Raw genomic sequence first — 16,835 nt, 5'->3', positions numbered from 1 at the left:
ATGTTTAAAATGTGGTAAACTGACATATTTTGTTATTTTTGAAGAGGGAACAAAGAGTTGACCGCATTTTGAACATGAGCAAGTTAAGAACTTCTTTCGGCGTACGGTGTGTTAATTTCTGTGTGATTGTGAAACTAATTTATTTCTTCACATTCTCTTTTATTGTGTGTGTGTTGTTGTTGTTTTTGTTTTGTTTTTACATTTTTTCTACAATTCTGTGCAATTTTTCTGGATTAAAAACATGTAAACAAAAGTTCTGGTGTATTTTTAGGGGGATCAGGAAGTGCACTGGAAAAAAAAGTGCTTCATTTGATCCTGTACATCGGTTGCACGTGAGTAAAATGTGGTAAAGTGACGTCATTTTGCCTCTTCTGCTTGAAAATAATGCAACAATATTTTCTGAAATTCCACGTTGTGATCGCTTGAAATTGGAAAGAGGTCTGGAATATTCCAAATCATTACCTGATGACAAATAAGGCGAAAGAAGTGCCGATGAAAATATGACATCAATATTTTGCATGACTACATTTCAAAGTGACATTGATGTAAATTGCCCTTTTTGTCTTCTGGATCTGTTCGGACTTTATGGAAAGATCTCAGTCAATGTGTCAACGTACGCTTGTCATTTCTCTTCAAAATGGGAAAATAGGATGTACTTTCATAATTTGTGAATAAAATTGGGCAAAATTTGATATTCACATATGTAAATAAGGCAATCTTTCATACACTTTAAGAACTCTCTCCTACATCAAACGACAAAAAGGCTGTAAAAAGTAGAAGTATTTGTCAAAGGTTGAAATGACTGCGATGCAACTGAAACCCTGCAGGCTTTTTTGAAGGAAACGTTTTGATATTTGTTGTCCTCCTTTTCGTGAACACCAACAAAATAAGGAAATCAAATCCAAAGTACTTTTGAAAATGATTTGTTTTCAGTGCGTGTGTGCGTATGTGGACACGCCTGAAAAAAAATCTCCCCTCGCTGCCGCGTGGGGGTGCTGTTGCTGTGTGTGGGCGCATGCGCACTGGCCGCCTCCCCACCGCATCCGTCGCCCCTCCCCCCCTTTTCTGCAGCATCAGTACCACTTTCTCTTCTTTCGCTCTCTCTCTCTCTCTCTCTCCTCCCCCTCCCCCCCGCCCCTTCCCTCCCCTCCCCTCCCCTCCCCTCCCCGACCCCGCCGCCCCTCCCCCACTGGCTCGCTCGTCCCGCTGCTGCGTTGCGGGCCACACTGTGACCGCACTGACGAGGAAGAGGAGGACGAGGAGGAAGAGGACCGCCGGGGGGGCAGCTGCGTTGCAAACCACACGAGGGGGCCACAAGAAGAAGAGGAAAGCGAAAAAAGAAGAAGAAGACGCGCCTCTCTTCCTCTCTCTGTCCTGCACCCTCCTCTTCATCAGCGCAACCTCCGAAGTGGGAATTTTGCGGTGGAAAACCGACGACAGCGCGCGCGAGAGAGAGCCCCCCGCCCCCCGCCCTCCGGACCAGCCGCGTACTCTTCATCTTTTCGAGACCCCCCCGCACCGGCCGCGTACGTGCTCGTCGAGCAGCCATGAAGGATCGCACGGCGGAACTGCGGAGTGTAAGCTCATATCATCTTCATCTTCCTCCTCCTCGTGCGGCCTCCGTGCGCGTGGCGGCAAGGCCTCCGTGCGCGTGCGCGTGCATGCAAAACGGCCGAAGACGTGCTGTCACGTGATTGATAGCCTCCCCCCTCGCGTGCGCGCGTCGGAACGTGACATTTGGACGTTTTGTGCGCGGGCTTCGACGCAGAGGCCTCGTGCGGGCGCGCGCGCGCGCGCGCACGACAGAGCGAGCACGAGGCCGATGGGCTCGTCGTGCGCGCGCGCGGGCTACGATCAGCTGGAGGAGAAGGAAATGCAGACATTTCTTTTTGTTTGGTTTTTTTAGCCCTCCGAGCCACATCAGGGGGTCCGGTGGCCTCGGGGGAGGTCCGCTCCTCCCTCCGGCCGGCCTCACCCATTTTGGGAGCCGCCACGCGCACGCAAGCTTCCTTCTTGCCACCATTGAACAGCTGATGCTTCCTGCGGGCGGGGGGAACGGGGTGGGGGGGGTTGTGTAGGGGGGGGGGGGGGGTAGGGGGCACACGCTGCAGCACCTATGAACCATCCATCCAGCTCGACCCCATCTATGTATACCATATGCATCTATAGCAGATCTATGTGTAACGCATCTATCCGTGTCTGTCCTCTGCACGTCTACGCCAGGCTGGCACTTCATTTTTGGAAGGGGCCACGTGTCCAAGGGTCACACCAGTTCAAGGGGTCACATACACACACTGTTTTTTCTTTGGTTTTGAAATACATTGTATGTGCCAGGCCGGGGGCACGGCGGGCGACCGGTTAGCACGTCTGCCTCGCAGTCCTGGGGACCGGGGTTCAAATCCCGGCCTGTCCCGTGTGGAGTTTGCGTGTTCTCCCCGTGCCCGCGTGGGTTTTCTCCGGGCACTCGGGTTTCCTCCCACATCCCAATAATATGCATGCTCGGTTCACGCAAGACTCTAAATTGCCCGTAGGCGTGAATGTGAGTGCGAATGGTTGTTTGTTTCTATGTGCCCTGCGATTGGCTGGCGACCGGTTCAGGGTGTACGCCGCCTCCCGCTCGAAGACGGCCGGGATAGGCTCCGGCACGCCTGCGACCCGCGTGAGGAGAAGCGGCTCACAAAATGGATGGATGGATGGACGTGCCACCACTAATGCTTAATATTGCGTTCATGGAATAAGAATAAAAGAGATGAATTCGTCTGTCTCCAGCAGTCTGAGGGTGGCGCCATTTTAGGCAATACCTCCCTCTGCTGGCAACTGAAATTAACGACGATTGCGTGCGTCACGTGGCCAAAGCCGCAAAACAGGTTAGCAGACTCGCTTCGTACGCTTCCGGGGTGGGGCACGTGCCGCGTGCGATTAACGACGGGAAAATGAACGTCACGCGGTCACGTCGTCCCCTCACGTGGTCGAACCCGGAAGCCTGGAAAATTGGGGAAATAAAAATTGGTTGCGCTTGCTGACATAATCGTTTGACAACATTTAAGCAAGTTCGCGTGTGAATGATCACGTCAGCAAACACAGAGAATATACATATATATCTATATATATACATACATACATAATTTGATATGGGCTGGGATTGGGAATACGAGCCTTATTTCCATGTATTCCAACGTGCCAGGTACACCAGCCACGATACTTACGACGGGCACGTGATGATTGTTAACACATGTAACCAAAGGTTCACCCACTGAATTAATTGCGCAATTTTATCCTCAAGTCAGGGCTGCCTTGAGATACAAGTTGCATCCATTCAGTGACCTCGCTCATATCTCAAAGCATCTTTCCCCATTGAAGTGAATGGTGACGGAATGAATCCGTTCCAGCCCTCAAAGCATCAAAATTCATGTTTTTTTTTTTTTAAACCTTGGGTTGAACAGTAAACAGGCAAAAAAAATAAATAAAAATGCTCGCCACATAACCTGCAAATACAGAAAACGTGATCACAAAAAACACAACCCCCCCCCTCCCAAAAAAAAAAATGAAAAAAAGAGAAAGCACAGAATCAGGTAAAAAAAAATCAATCAAAATCACATTTCCATGAGAGGGTTCCCCAAAAAAGATGCAAAAAGGTACATTCGTCAAATATGAATTATGCGGGCAACTGCCATTGATTCATTTCAGACACTCCGTCCATAATCGCTGCGGTTTGTTGTCCTCGTTCGTCAACAATGTTGTTTTAGCAACACGTTCGTTAGACATCTGGTCGCATGCTAATGAGCTAATGTGATCCTTCAAAATATAACACAACAGCAATCGATCAAATCCAGCGTATCGCCATTTACGTCACAGACACGCCCGCCATTTGAAAATCTGCGTTCAACAGAAATATATAACATCACTTTGAGGAAAGGAAAAGATCCACGGCGTGTTTACTTGTCACTCCCAGCTGAAGTTGACTTTAAAACTGACACCCCCAAAAAAACAAAAACCAGGTCAACATTAAACACCGATATGTTCAACAAAAAAAACATAACAAAAGTCCACCAGCTTCATGCTAACATATCGTGCAAATTACTGTAGACGGGCTAACGGACATTAGCAAAGATGTTACAGTAATCCCGAGTAGTGTTCCAAAACAATTTTTCCTGAGTCACCTGTATTGTCCCCCATGTCAAAGTTCCACTCGAGCCATTGGGGAATTTTCAATTGATCGATTCAGCCCTGAAGTCAACTATGTTGCACACTATATAAAAATGCTTTTGTAGTCATTCGGGAACGCGTGAAAGATTCAGTCACTCATTTCCGACTCCCAAATCACCACAATGGACTCACGGACTGAACCGATTAATCGAATACTCCTAAATAACTACAAAGGGATTTTCAGTGGACATTTGAGGAACTCTATCTAGGTCCACCGCAGAAAAATCCTACCGTATATCATAGAGTAGGGAATGATGAATGCCATAGATGGGCTAACGGAAGGCTGCTCCAAAATCTGCGACATAGCGAAGGAACACCGTAATAACCACATAATAACATTGATATTAATATGAAAAAAAAATCATCTAAATGTTATTGGTGCGGTTTAGCTCAACATGACCTTTAACCTTTCGAGGTGAGGCGCAGGCAGGAAAGGCAAGGTCATCGCTGTATTGCAGCGGGCTATGACATCATCAGTTATGTTACTATGGTAACAGGTCGGCCATGTTTGCTTGTGATGATCAATTTCCTCTATCGAAGTTGATTGACAACAAAATGGAGGGAATTTTCCAACGTTCAAGATCCTCGTGTACACGTGTGAATGGTGCGCATATACACGTATACGTGTGTGTGCTTGTGTGTACATCACTGTGTGTGTGTGTGTCTAACCCTAACCAATGCGTGTGCTAGTGTGTGTGTGTGTGTTTGTGGATGTGTGTGCATAAATTGTGCGTGTACTGTATGTGTGTGCATCCACGTTCGTGTGCGTGTACATTTCGGTTTGTGTGTGCGCGTTTGCTGATGTCACGCATACACGTCATGCTGTGAGGTCACACTGATTCGGTATGTCCGTCTCTGGCGACACACAAAGGCACAGACGAGGATTGTTTTGATGAAAGCTCCACTTTGTGCACTGGATTGTCTTGGGGCCACGAAACCTGATCAAGGGTCAGAGGTCAAGGGTCAGAGGTGAACCGTGACGCTGCATTCCTAGCCTATGTTTTTCAAGATGGTGGTGCAAAGAATAGCTAGTGGCCAGTGGCTAACACTTAATACACTTTGACCTTCAATAACCCTACCAACCGGCTCGCGCGCACACACACCTATGCACATGCACACGCACACACCCAACTCTACACACAGGAGCAAAGAAAAACAACGTAGAGAAGCGTGGTGGTGTTTTCTTTTTTTGTGAAGAGGAGCAGACATTTTGTAGCAGTGCCCCCCCGTCAACGCAGCTGACTCCATCCTGGCCTGCCGCCTTCCTCCCCCCCCCCACACACACACACTTTCACTCTCTGACCCCCGCTACACTGCCGCCTCCCCCACTCGCTTGGCATCGTAGTGTGTGTGTTTAAAGTGAGGGCGGATGTGCACACAGGAAGTTTACGCAATTACCATGGTAACCGTCACCGAGCACAGATGCTTTAATCGTGAAGGGAATTCTGAAGCTCCACATGACATCGGTGTGTGTGTGTGTGTGTGTGCGCATGCTTATCAGCTGGGCCAGACATGTTGGCCACGTTTGCCGCTGGGGGTGCGGTTTGGTAGATGACATTCGTTTTCTCTCCTGTGATTGGTCAAAGATTGCGGGAGGCGGGCCAAGACCGTGCGACACTGATTCGCGTTGTGTGCGGCCGTGTTGGCGAACGTTGTGCGACGATTTGTGATCTTGCGTGACGTTGTGTTTGTGCCACAGGCTAAAGACAGTGATGACGACGAGGAGGTGGTGCAGGTGGATCGAGACCACTTCATGGACGAGTTCTTTGAACAGGTAACACACACACACACGCACAGACACACAATTTGTGATTATTTTGTGCTTGAGGGCTATACAAATAAACTTGAATAGACTTGACACACGCACACACATGACACAAACACACACATGCAGAAATACACTCCCACACGCACACACATTTTGTGGATGGCTGCTACACACGCCAACCGTGCCAACATACTGGTGAGGCGTGAACACCAACTTCTTGTTTGCGGAGACACCTTGTGTTATCCATGTTGGCGTGCGTGTGTGCGTGCGCGCGCAGGTGGAGGAGATCCGCAGCTGCATCGAGAAGTTGTCCGAGGACGTGGAGCAGGTGAAGAAGCAGCACAGCGCCATCTTGGCCGCGCCCAACCCTGATGAAAGTAAGCTAACGCTAATCCTCATTAGCATGGCGGTGTCACGCAAACTCCGACCTCGCTGCCCAATCGAACGCCGCCGCCGGCCTCGGCCTTCCATCTAGCCTGCTCATCTGGACCTCGCTCCCGCGTGACTAGATTTGAACTAGCAGGCCTAGTTAGTCCCCAAAATGTCCGCTGAAAATCCGCTTGTCGTGATCGGGGAGTCGGGAATGATTCCGTTCACAATCGCTCATCAATCCTGATTCTGCAATCACTAAAAAGGGATTTTTGTGCGCATTTTGAACAACTACTCTTCGGTTGTATTTAACTTTTGATCTAGTGGAAAATGTAGTTCACTAAAACATCCGCTACAGTCCCCAAATTGTGAATAGGGAGTAGGGATTGTGGGAATCGTTTCTGCCTGAAAGTCAACTCGATAGCTCAAAACGGGTGAACGATCCGGAACGCAGTCGCTACGTTCCGAATCTTGAATCACGACAACAGGATTTTTACAGGCACTATCTCGGTGCACGATATCCAAATATACAATGAAGGATTGAGAAGACGGTCCAGATGACTCGAGGGCTGCTCACAGTTCAGTGGCGTTGCTAGGCCTATTTGGGGGGTCTGAAGCCCCCCTCCAAAAATGTCCTTGTATGTGGTCGCGTTAAATGTTTTTAGTCTTAGCCCCCCTAAACAAAATTGTTGTAGACAAAAAAGAAAGATAATATATAGTTATTGGAAAGAAGCAATTGGTCAAGCCCAAACGTTTTCCAAATGTGAATCTGGGGCTAAGGCCCCCAAAGGTACTCTCCCTCGCGATGGCCCTGCAGCGGCTAAGCCGAGGGCCGAAATGACAAATCCAAAATTCCCCAATCACTCGGCAGTGGACCGCCAAGAACCAAAAGCAGGGAATAATTGACTGTGATTAAGAAAATCGAGTATTTTTTTTTTTTAAACCGTCCAAATTCTTGACTAAGATGGGATTGGTTACCCCCCCCCCCATAAAAGGAAAAAGTAATCACTTATCTAGGAATTCTTATATAGTAAACTCGCTCGATGAGTCGTCAGCGGAAATAGTTTCGGAGCACTCGCTCGGGCACCGTCGGCGACGCCATTTGCGTGACGTCACCGACGTCAGCTTTGATGTGCGCATGTGATGGATGACGATTGATTTGGATTGTTTTTCTCCCACAATTCCTTGTTTCTCAAACTCTTCCTTGCTTCCCGTCAGCCACGTTTGCGTTTGCATGTTGCATGCCGACCTCCTCGCCGGGCGTCCGCGTCCGCGCCGTCCGGCGCGTCCAGTCACCCGAGCGCACGTGAGTCTGTCTGGCCGAAGCCCGCCCGCCCGCCCGCCCCACCCCCCTCACTAACACGACCTTTGACCCCGTTCGAACGAACTTCGAGGCGACGCGTGACGGGAAGGCGGCCGCTGCGGCCAACTGTCGTCTTTGCGTCCGCACGCGTGCGACTTAGCATGTTGCTAATGCCACACGGGAAGCTGAGCGTGCTGTCGTGTGACCCGCAGAGACCAAACAGGAGTTGGAGGATCTGACGGCCGACATCAAGAAGACCGCCAATAAAGTTCGTTCAAAATTAAAAGGTAAGGTCTGGCCGGGAAGCGCGGCGCTGTTTGCCTTTTCGCAGTAAAAGCAGCGGCGCGCGTCTTCTTCCCGCAGCGATCGAGCAGAGCATCGAGCAGGAAGAAGGTCTCAACAGATCCTCGGCGGACCTCAGGATCCGCAAGACGCAGGTGAGGTCCGTTCCGCCCGTAATAAGGATGGCGAGGCCTTCTCTGTCGCTCTCAATGTTTACGAATATTTGCACTCGTTTCTGTCGGGTGCGTTTGGTCGCGTTTGTCTCGCTCGCGCCGCTTCCGCCACGCGGACGTTGGAGAGATGCATTTGCGGCCTCCGGCCCGTTGACCGTAAATTCAGATTCATAGATTCACGGGACCGAATTGGCGTCCCGGGGCCAAATGACCTCAGCATTTTTCCATCCCGATCGAAACTTGTGATCGATACGCAGCCATCATTTGAATAATCGGCATCTCTGGTAAGTATGATGTATTTATTTTTGTCACGTTATGAACTCAATATTGTTCACAGTTCTATTGTTTCTTGCTGAGGCCGCAGCGACTCGCCGCCTAAAAGTCTAGCGAATCACAGTCGAACCGTTGCTCCTCGTACTACTGCCAAATAAAAGTCCAACAAATGAAATATCCGCTTGGATTATTTGCAGAGCGATGGCGAAGGATACGCTGGCACGTTTTGACCGACGAGTCTCCTGACAGGCCGTAGTTCGGCCGCAGGTGGAATCCCCGCCGGGTCTGTTTCGCGCGCATCGTCGGTGCCATAAATCCTCGCGGGTCGGAGCGAGATGTCGCCTCGCCGTCTTTCACGCTGCCGTGTCAGATCGACTTTGTCCCAGTCAAACCGGCGCCGGCTCCTTGTCGGCTTCCGTCGTGGCGCTTCCGTGGTATCCGCGCAGAGAGCTCGTGTTTTGTTTTTTTGGTCTCGGTGACACGCGCATAAGTCGAAACGGCGCCGGCCATAAACGGCGGAAGTGGCGGCGTTGCTGCGCTCGTCAGAATACATTAAGAAGTATGTTAATGAACAAGTATGTAATCCTTTGATTCCTTTTGATTTGAATGTGAAAATTGTGATTTAGGATTCGTTTTTTTTACGAGTCAGTTGGAATCACGACTTAGTTGTACTGACGTCTTGCGGCAACTGAAGATTTTTTTAATAATGGATTCATCTGTCGAATTTCCACGCCTTTATTCCAAATCAGGACATCGTTTCAAATTGACGGTGGCGAAAATGCACAACTAATAATAATCAAAACAACAGATTATGCTACTCGCTCCGTCGCATCAACGAGACTACCGAAATCCGAGAATCGAAATGATTCATTGACCGTCAAAAGAGTTAATTTGATAATTGATTCATTGTCGCAGCTCCGGTTTTTGTGCCGTATTGACGGTTTTTGGAACTGTGACGCGACAGCGGCGCAGTTCCAAAGCTGTCGAGTAAGTCCGGCGAAGGCCCTCGTAGCGAAAGTAGCCAATGCACGACCGCCACCGCGCGACTGTCGACGTGATGTTGCGTTCCGGTGTTGTCCCGCAGCACTCCACGCTGTCCCGCAAGTTTGTGGAGGTGATGACCGAGTACAACACCACGCAGTCCAAATACCGAGACCGCTGCAAAGACCGCATCCAGAGGCAGCTGGAGATCAGTAAGCGGCACACGTGTCACACACACGGCAGGAGGCGGCGTCGTGCCCGTGTGCGCTAACCCCCGCGCGTGTGCGTGTGTGCAGCCGGAAGAACCACCACCAACGAGGAGCTGGAGGACATGTTGGAGAGCGGCAAGCTGGCCATCTTCACCGATGATGTAAGCACCGCACCCGAGCTCGCCGACACGGTCGGCGGCCGTGTCTGGCGGGTGCGCTGACGCATCAAGTGAACACGGCCTCTGTCACGCGACCTCTGCCGCGAGAGGAGCTTTTAATTTGAAGGGGCCACTTGGCGTCGTCTCGCCCCCTTCATCTTAACAGCTCGCCGAGCCCGGGTCACGTGACCGCTGGTTGCGGCCACACCCGCCTGCGATGTCACACGCACCGCGGCCAATCAAGCGCAGAATGTCACCGCTAACTTGTCACCGGCTTTCTACTAAGCGCTATCTTTGTCCGAGACCGGTTCCGGAGCCGACGACTTGCGCTTGAGCTGTTCCTGACCTGTCAATGGCTTGTCAGATCAAGATGGATTCCCAGATGACCAAACAGGCCCTGAACGAGATCGAGACCCGGCACACCGAGATCATCAAGTTGGAGAACAGCATCCGAGAGCTTCACGACATGTTTGTGGACATGGCCATGCTGGTGGAGAGTCAGGTAGGCAGTCGGCGCCCCGCGCCGCGGGACTCGGAGCGCGCCGGGCCGGCCGTCGCTCACCCGCGCGGTGCTGCTTTCCAGGGCGAGATGATCGACAGAATCGAATACAACGTGGAGCACTCCGTGGACTACGTGGAGCGAGCCGTGTCCGACACCAAGAAGGCCGTCAAGTACCAGAGCCAAGCCCGCAAGGTAAACCGCAACCGCCGCCGCAGCGAGAACCGGAACCCAAACCACAATTAGAATCCCAACCGGAACCGTGGCCGTAGCAAGACGCACAACCCATCCGTCCTTCCATTTTCTGAGCCGCTTATCCCAACTCGGGTCACGGGTGTGGTGGCGCCTATCCCGGCTGCCTTTGGGCGAGAGGTCGTCAGCCAATGGCAGCCCGCAAATAGACAAACAAGCATTCGCACCTACGGACAATTTAGAGTCTTCAATGAACCTACCGTGCATGTTTTTGGAATGCGCCCGGAGAAAAGCCACGCGGGGACGGGGAGAACGTGCAAAACTTTTGTGAGGCGGACGTGCTAAGCGGCCGACCGCCGTGCCGCCGACGCACAACCCTTAATCCGAAATCCTAACACCAACCGGAGCAAGAACAAGAACCCCGATCAGAAGTACAACTAGAACAAGAACTAGAAACAGTAGAAAAAGGTTCAGCGCTGGTCTAGTATGGAATTTGGACACCCTTTGAAATCGACCCACCCAAATTAGCATACAGCGTATATATTGCAAATAACCGAATGTGCTTGATTAAGGTTCAGCCACCGTGGTCAAGTCTCTTCGGGGATGCTGGAGAGGAGGGTCCCACGGTATCTCAAGTCTCAGATTTAGGAGGAGCGACTTAGTTTCGCTCCTGGCCGTGGAACAGTGGAGCAACTCGACACCCTAAGCGGGGTCCCGGAGGCTTCATGCGAGTTGTGTGGACTTGGAGAAGGCGTTCAAGCGTGTCGCTCTTCGGGAGCACGGGGGACCGGACCCGCTGTTCGGTCCCTGCATGAGCAGTGCTAAGAGTTCGGTCCGCATTGCCGGCAGTCGGTCAAAGTCGTCGGACTCCACTAAGGCCGCCTTTGGTCCCAGATTCTGTTCATAACTTTGATGAACAGAATTTCTACTCGTAGTTGAAGTGTTGAGGGGCTGGGTTCTGATGATCTCAGCATTGCGTCTCCTCTGCTTTTTACAGATGATGCGGTTCTGTTGGCTTCCTTAAGCCGTGAACTCTCGCTGGTGTCGGGATGAAAATCAGCACCTCCACATCTGAGGCCGCGGTCCTTAGTCGGAAAAGGGTGGAGAGATCCTTCTCCGAGCGGAGAAGCTTAAGTATCTCGGGGTCTTGATCACGAGTGAGGGAAGCGACAGGCGGATCGGTGCGGCGTCTGCGACGATGCGGACTCCGTATCAGTCTGTCGTGGCGAGGGAGGGTTCTGGATTTTGCAGTCCATCTGCGTTCCTACCCTCACCTACGGGCACGCCCTGCGGGTCGTGACCGAAAGAACAAGATGGCGGACACGAGCGGCCCGGATGAGTTTCCTCCGCAGGGTGTCCGGGCGAGAAGCCCGGTCATCCGGGAGGGGCGTCCGGAGTCGAGCCGCTGCTCCTCCGCATCGAGAGGAGCCAGATGAGGTGGCTCGGGCATCCGGTTAGGACGTCTCCCCGGTGAGGTGTTCCGAGACCCCGGGGACCACCCGGAACACGTCCGTCTCCCGGCTGGCTCGGGGATGCCTCGGAAGACTGGAGGAAAATGGCCGGATGGACGGATGATTAGGGTTAGTCCGGGTCGAGGTTTGGGCCAGTGATATTACGGAAACTGCGCCAGCCCTAAACTAACCCGAGGGATGCCTGTGAATATTCTCATCCACGCGGCTCATTTCATTCTCTGCTATGTTGTTTCATGATGTTGCGCTGCATATACCCCTGGAGAAAATGGACCCCGGAGTCCATTTCCTATGGGGTCGGGTTCCACCGGCTTGTGAAAACTGTTGTCCCGTGTCTCGTTCCACGTGTGACGGTGGCGTGTGTTGACGTGTCATCCCTCAGAAAAAGATCATGATCATCATCTGCTGCGTGATCCTGGGCGTGGTCCTGGCGTCCACCATCGGCGGGACTTTGGGCTTCTGAGCTTCCGGGACACCCGTCGCCGTGACGACTGCCTGCGGCAGACCGACGGGAGCCGGAGAAAAAAAGCCCAAAAACTTGAACCACAAATGCAAGAAGATAACCAATCAGCAAACGGGACACACTTGGGGTGGGCCGAGGTCCCAAATTCCCACCAAAAGCAACACCCTCAAATGCGCCATGTTGTCCGTGTAACGCGCGTAAACCAGCTCGCACGCCGCCCACCTTTTACTTTGCTTCTTTCTTCTTTGGAGCGTCGCTTTCATTTTTTTCCCGGGACGGTGATGGCGACAGCGTTGGCGGGCGTCACCCGGCAGAGAAAGTCCGGCGGCGCCGTGCCGCAGAAATAGTCCGCTCCCTTGCCCAAGCGCCACGGCCCCCTCGGCAAACACACTTCATGGCTGCGTTCCGAATCCTTTTCTAACCCTTCACGATTTAGCGCCCTCGAGCCGCGAGTTGGCCATTTTGTTGCGCTGTCGCAAGCACAGCACATATTCGCAGTTCGGCGAATCTGGTGGCATCTTGGTGCTGAAGTGAGTTGATGAGCTTCATTTAGACCACAGTCGTCCCTTGCCGCCATCTTCTGACCTCTATAGGCAATACAAATAATAAATGTATAAGTAGAGCAATTCATTTTTGTAAAATATAAGGTTGAAAATATTCTTCTTCTAATTCCATATTTATTACGTAAGGTCCACCGGCCGACGTTGATCTGGTATGTTGCAATTATGCGGCAACAATGACAGCAGTAACAGTGCCCGAGTCGGGTTCCAAAAATATTTGGACTCAACGATATAGTCCGCCATCTTGAAATTGTTGTTCCGCGTATAGCGATGGGGGAGTCGAGAATGACGATCGCTTCGGAACATAGCGACTGTGTTCCGAATCGTTCATCGTTCATCCCGACTCCTTAATCGCTATAGAGGGATTTTTAGTAGACCTTTCAGGAACGACCGAGGATTCCCAACACAGCCAAAATCTCTCTGAGTCCCCCCATTGGTTGCTCACGTCAGTCAACGCTTTTCACCCGATTGCATAGAAATCTGGTGTGCGTGTGCGTGCGCGTGTGTGTGTGTGTATGGGGGGGGGGCGTCATTTGAAGGTGGCAGGGTTCCACAGCAACACACCAAGCAAAGGTTGGGGAGGAGGGAGGGGCCTCAGGTGGGGCGGAGTCAGGGGCAGTCAATCTATGCAGTCTAGATACAAGCGCGACCAGCCCCGCCCCCTGACCGCCGCAGCCCAACCCACCTAAGTCTCTCCGGATACGCTTGTGGCACTCGGTGTTCCTTTTACATGACCGCCTCCCGTCACTTCCTGTCAACGTCGCCCGAGCCGTCTTTGTCGCCGCCTTCCGGCCGAATGCGTTTGTGGTCGTCACCGAAGTTGCCAGGCGTGCTAGCTTTAGCTTAGCCTCAGTTTACATTTAGCTCCTTCAGATTCCAGACAGTTGAGGAAAAATTCCACGTTTCGTATCAGCTAACGTTCCTCTTCAGCAGTTAGCAACGTGTTTGCGGCCTTGTGGTTTTTTCCCCGATAGTCGGTCCAAACGCTGCTAACGTGTTTGGATTCACAACATACGTGAGCTCTGCATGCTGGAAACACGGTGCGATGGCAATGCGCCATTAGCGTTGTTAGCATAGGCAAATTGTTGCGCTTCTGTGATGCTAAGGCCTGGCCGTCTGCTGCCGCTAGTCATGCTAACAAGCGCGACAAATGGCACTCAGCGTTCAAGCACTAACATCGGCCGGCGACCGCTCACTGGTCGCGAACGTCGCATCGGCGTCGGCATCGTGAGCGCGGTGGCTCGGACGCCAACAGGAAGTGGGAGCCGGCGGCTTTGTTCAGTTGCTGCGTTTTGTGTCGTCCTTAGCTGTGCGACGTGTCGTGGCAAACGAAACAAAAAAAGCGCTTGGAGCGTCAACATTTTCTTTTCATTCCAAAACCAAAACCAACTTGCGTGTGCACCAAAGTATAGTCGTGTTGTATTGTGGGCCACACCTCCTCGTACGCTCACCTACCGTCGGCCAATCACGTCACTCCTTTTCCACGGCCGTCGCTCAAGTCGGACACGTCAGGACGTCTGCGCGCGCCGCCATCATCGTCCCTCGACAAACGCAAACATGGCGGCACAAAGGAAGAAGAAGTGTGCGAGTGTTCAGAATCATTCTCGGCTCCCGAATCACTACAAAGAGATTCTTCGGTGCACCTTTACGAACGCAATATAAAAATCCCGAACCGCAAGAATGCATAATCTTATTTCCCGTGACATCTTACAGTCGATTTTAAGACACAAGACACAAAGACTTGTTTTAAGATCCACAATCTTATTTTAAAGATCTTATCAAGTCAATTCGTACTAGTTCCATTGGCAGATTTTTCACTGACATTAGGGACAAAATGGCTGTCTGGCCAAAAATAAAACAAAAAGTACAGTAAGATCTTTTTACTAGAAAGAAATTCTGTCAGATTTTCCATTGTTGCAGTGATCGGGAGCGGGACATGATGAATGAATGATTCGGACGTTCCTGACTCCCGAGTAACTCGAGGACTTTTCAGCGAGTATTTTAGGAAGTGTCAAGGTCCGCTCTATAGATACATAAACCTCCCTTCAGAGCGAACGGGGAGCAGTACCGTAGTGATTGAGCGAAGGATTCCGAACACAACATCGATGTTGTCCTTTGAATTTTTGGAAAGCTGACAGCGTGGCTCAGGACCCCAGGCCCACTCCCCTCCAATCCCACCATCCCCCGCTCCCCGCAAGGTGAAAATAAAAAAATAAAAAAAGCATGCAAAAGCGTTGTGGAGTTTTGCATGGTGATGTTTTTCGTATCCCGACCTGCCGCCATGTTGCGCACTTTCCCGCTCATCGGCCGTCCGTTAGCACGTCAGCCGGATTCCTTTAACGTCTCCCGTGGTGCCCCCCCACCCCGTGCCGGTGGAGCGACAGGAAGCACAACGACGACGCTCGCTTTTTCCCAAAAACAAACGAAAAGGTGCAAGCGACCGCTCCAAAGACTGTCCCGCCGCCAGCCGTTAGCATGCTGACAATTTACCACGGCGACGGCGGCGTACTCCATGTTTGTAGTCCCGACGACGCATTCTGTCTTCCTGAAAGCATTCCCCAAACCAAAACTCCTCTTTGTCCGGTCGCCGTGACAACATGATGTTTGCCATTGACCCGATGCTCCGCCCACATCTTTGTGCTCCGCCACCCTCCGAGTCAGTATTCATTTGTATTCGTGGGAGGAGTCAGAAGAAGGACTTTGACTTTGTTGTTGTCGTTGTTGTTGTTCTGATCGCCATGGAGATGAGAATGTGTAATTATTGTAAATAACCACAAAAGATGACCTGCATGTTTATGGAGAAAATTCCTGACAAAGTTGACGGCGTCCCAGTCCTCTTTAGCCACCAGGCCGCCACCTTGGCGTCCCCGGGGGAGGGGGGGGGGGGGGGCGCTTCCTCTTTAGCCGCCATCTCGGCGTAGCGGGGGCTCGCGTTCTGGTCCCGAAGCGCCTGGCGGCTCCTCGGCCCAAAGTCCTTCCTCCGTTTTGACGACTTTGTCTCTTGAATTCTCGGCGAGCGTCCCGCAAAAGACAGACGACGGCGCAGCGCTGTCCGTCCGACTCCGGGGACCCCGAAACCGCCCCTTCGCCCCTCCCCGCAGGCAGGCCGACGTGGACAAAGTGCAATATTAGTATTTTGGCGGCGCCGAATCTCGGGACTAAAGAGGACAAAGTGGGGTGCGTGCGCGCCGCTCGCTCAACTTTGGCGGGAAATGCAACTTGTGTGTTTCTTTTAGTGTGTGTTTGTGTGTGTGTGTAGTGTAACGTAAACGCCATCCGTCCCTCCCTCGGAAACCACTAAAGAGCCCGCACCCCTGATTGGCAACAGCTCCCCGCCCCCTCCCTCGTGCTGCTGTTGGCTGTTTTGTTTTCGTTGGTGTGACGTGCCAGTATAACCCCCCCGAGCCCCCCACCCCACCCACCTCCTTGAACGGTCGCGCCCCCCCCCTCCATGGATCTTTAAGATGACAACTCTATGCAGATGCGTCTTTTCTAAATGTGTCCAACATTTTAAGTTCTGACAAAAAAAAATCAAAATAAATATTGAAACATGAAATAAAAGACGATTGTTCAGTGTTGTCACGGCTACTTCCTGTTGTCGGGCGCGCGTGTGAACGGACACACGATGTTTACGTAATGTGTGTGACCGGACAGACGGATGAAAACGGGCAGAAGTTTAAATGACGTGAAGGGTTATAAATCCATTTTATATAGCGCTTTTCATAAAACAAAGACACTTTACAGACAAAACAGTCCTAATTAACAAATGAGTGGAGTGGTTAAACGCCTGTTGAAAGGTTCTGTAAGTTTTGAACAGTTTTTGAACTGATTGTGGTGAGTCAGAGGCGCGCGCGCACGGAAATAAAGGCACGGATCAGGGTTTCAGCAGCAGATTTTACGAGGGACGGACGAAGGCGGGTGATGTTTCGG

The 16,835-nt window shown here is 51.6% G+C and overlaps 1 protein-coding gene across 3 annotated transcripts; it reads left to right on the top strand.

The window, feature by feature from the left end:
- Positions 1 to 1,170: 1,170 nt before the first annotated feature.
- On the top strand, positions 1,171 to 16,483 carry stx1b (syntaxin 1B). 3 transcript variants are annotated; one of them, XM_061750178.1, is made up of 10 exons: positions 1,177 to 1,577; positions 5,906 to 5,980; positions 6,252 to 6,351; positions 7,859 to 7,933; positions 8,010 to 8,083; positions 9,459 to 9,567; positions 9,652 to 9,725; positions 10,087 to 10,224; positions 10,306 to 10,416; positions 12,265 to 16,483. In XM_061750178.1, the coding sequence occupies exons 1-10, from the start codon at positions 1,548 to 1,550 to the stop codon at positions 12,343 to 12,345; spliced, it is 867 nt and encodes a 288-aa protein (XP_061606162.1). In that variant the 5' UTR covers positions 1,177 to 1,547; the 3' UTR covers positions 12,346 to 16,483. The 3 variants fall into 3 exon arrangements, with proteins under 3 accessions (XP_061606161.1, XP_061606162.1, XP_061606163.1); XM_061750177.1 differs by having other exon boundaries at positions 1,171 to 1,577; positions 10,087 to 10,416; XM_061750179.1 differs by lacking the exons at positions 1,177 to 1,577; positions 5,906 to 5,980; positions 6,252 to 6,351; positions 7,859 to 7,933 and having other exon boundaries at positions 8,010 to 8,088.
- Positions 16,484 to 16,835: the final 352 nt, after the last annotated feature.

This window comes from Phyllopteryx taeniolatus, chromosome 16 (assembly GCF_024500385.1).
Source record: "Phyllopteryx taeniolatus isolate TA_2022b chromosome 16, UOR_Ptae_1.2, whole genome shotgun sequence".
Classification (NCBI taxonomy): Eukaryota; Metazoa; Chordata; class Actinopteri; order Syngnathiformes; family Syngnathidae; genus Phyllopteryx; species Phyllopteryx taeniolatus.
This window is presented reverse-complemented; position numbering and strand designations above follow the sequence as displayed.

Bases quoted from the DNA above. Each gene is read 5' to 3' on its own strand.
- stx1b (XM_061750177.1), top strand. From the start codon at position 1,548: ATGAAGGATCGCACGGCGGAACTGCGGAGT. The intron at 1,578-5,905 runs GTAAGCTCATAT...TTTGTGCCACAG, and splicing joins GCACGGCGGAACTGCGGAGT to GCTAAAGACAGTGATGACGA. The intron at 5,981-6,251 runs GTAACACACACA...GTGCGCGCGCAG, and splicing joins TGGACGAGTTCTTTGAACAG to GTGGAGGAGATCCGCAGCTG.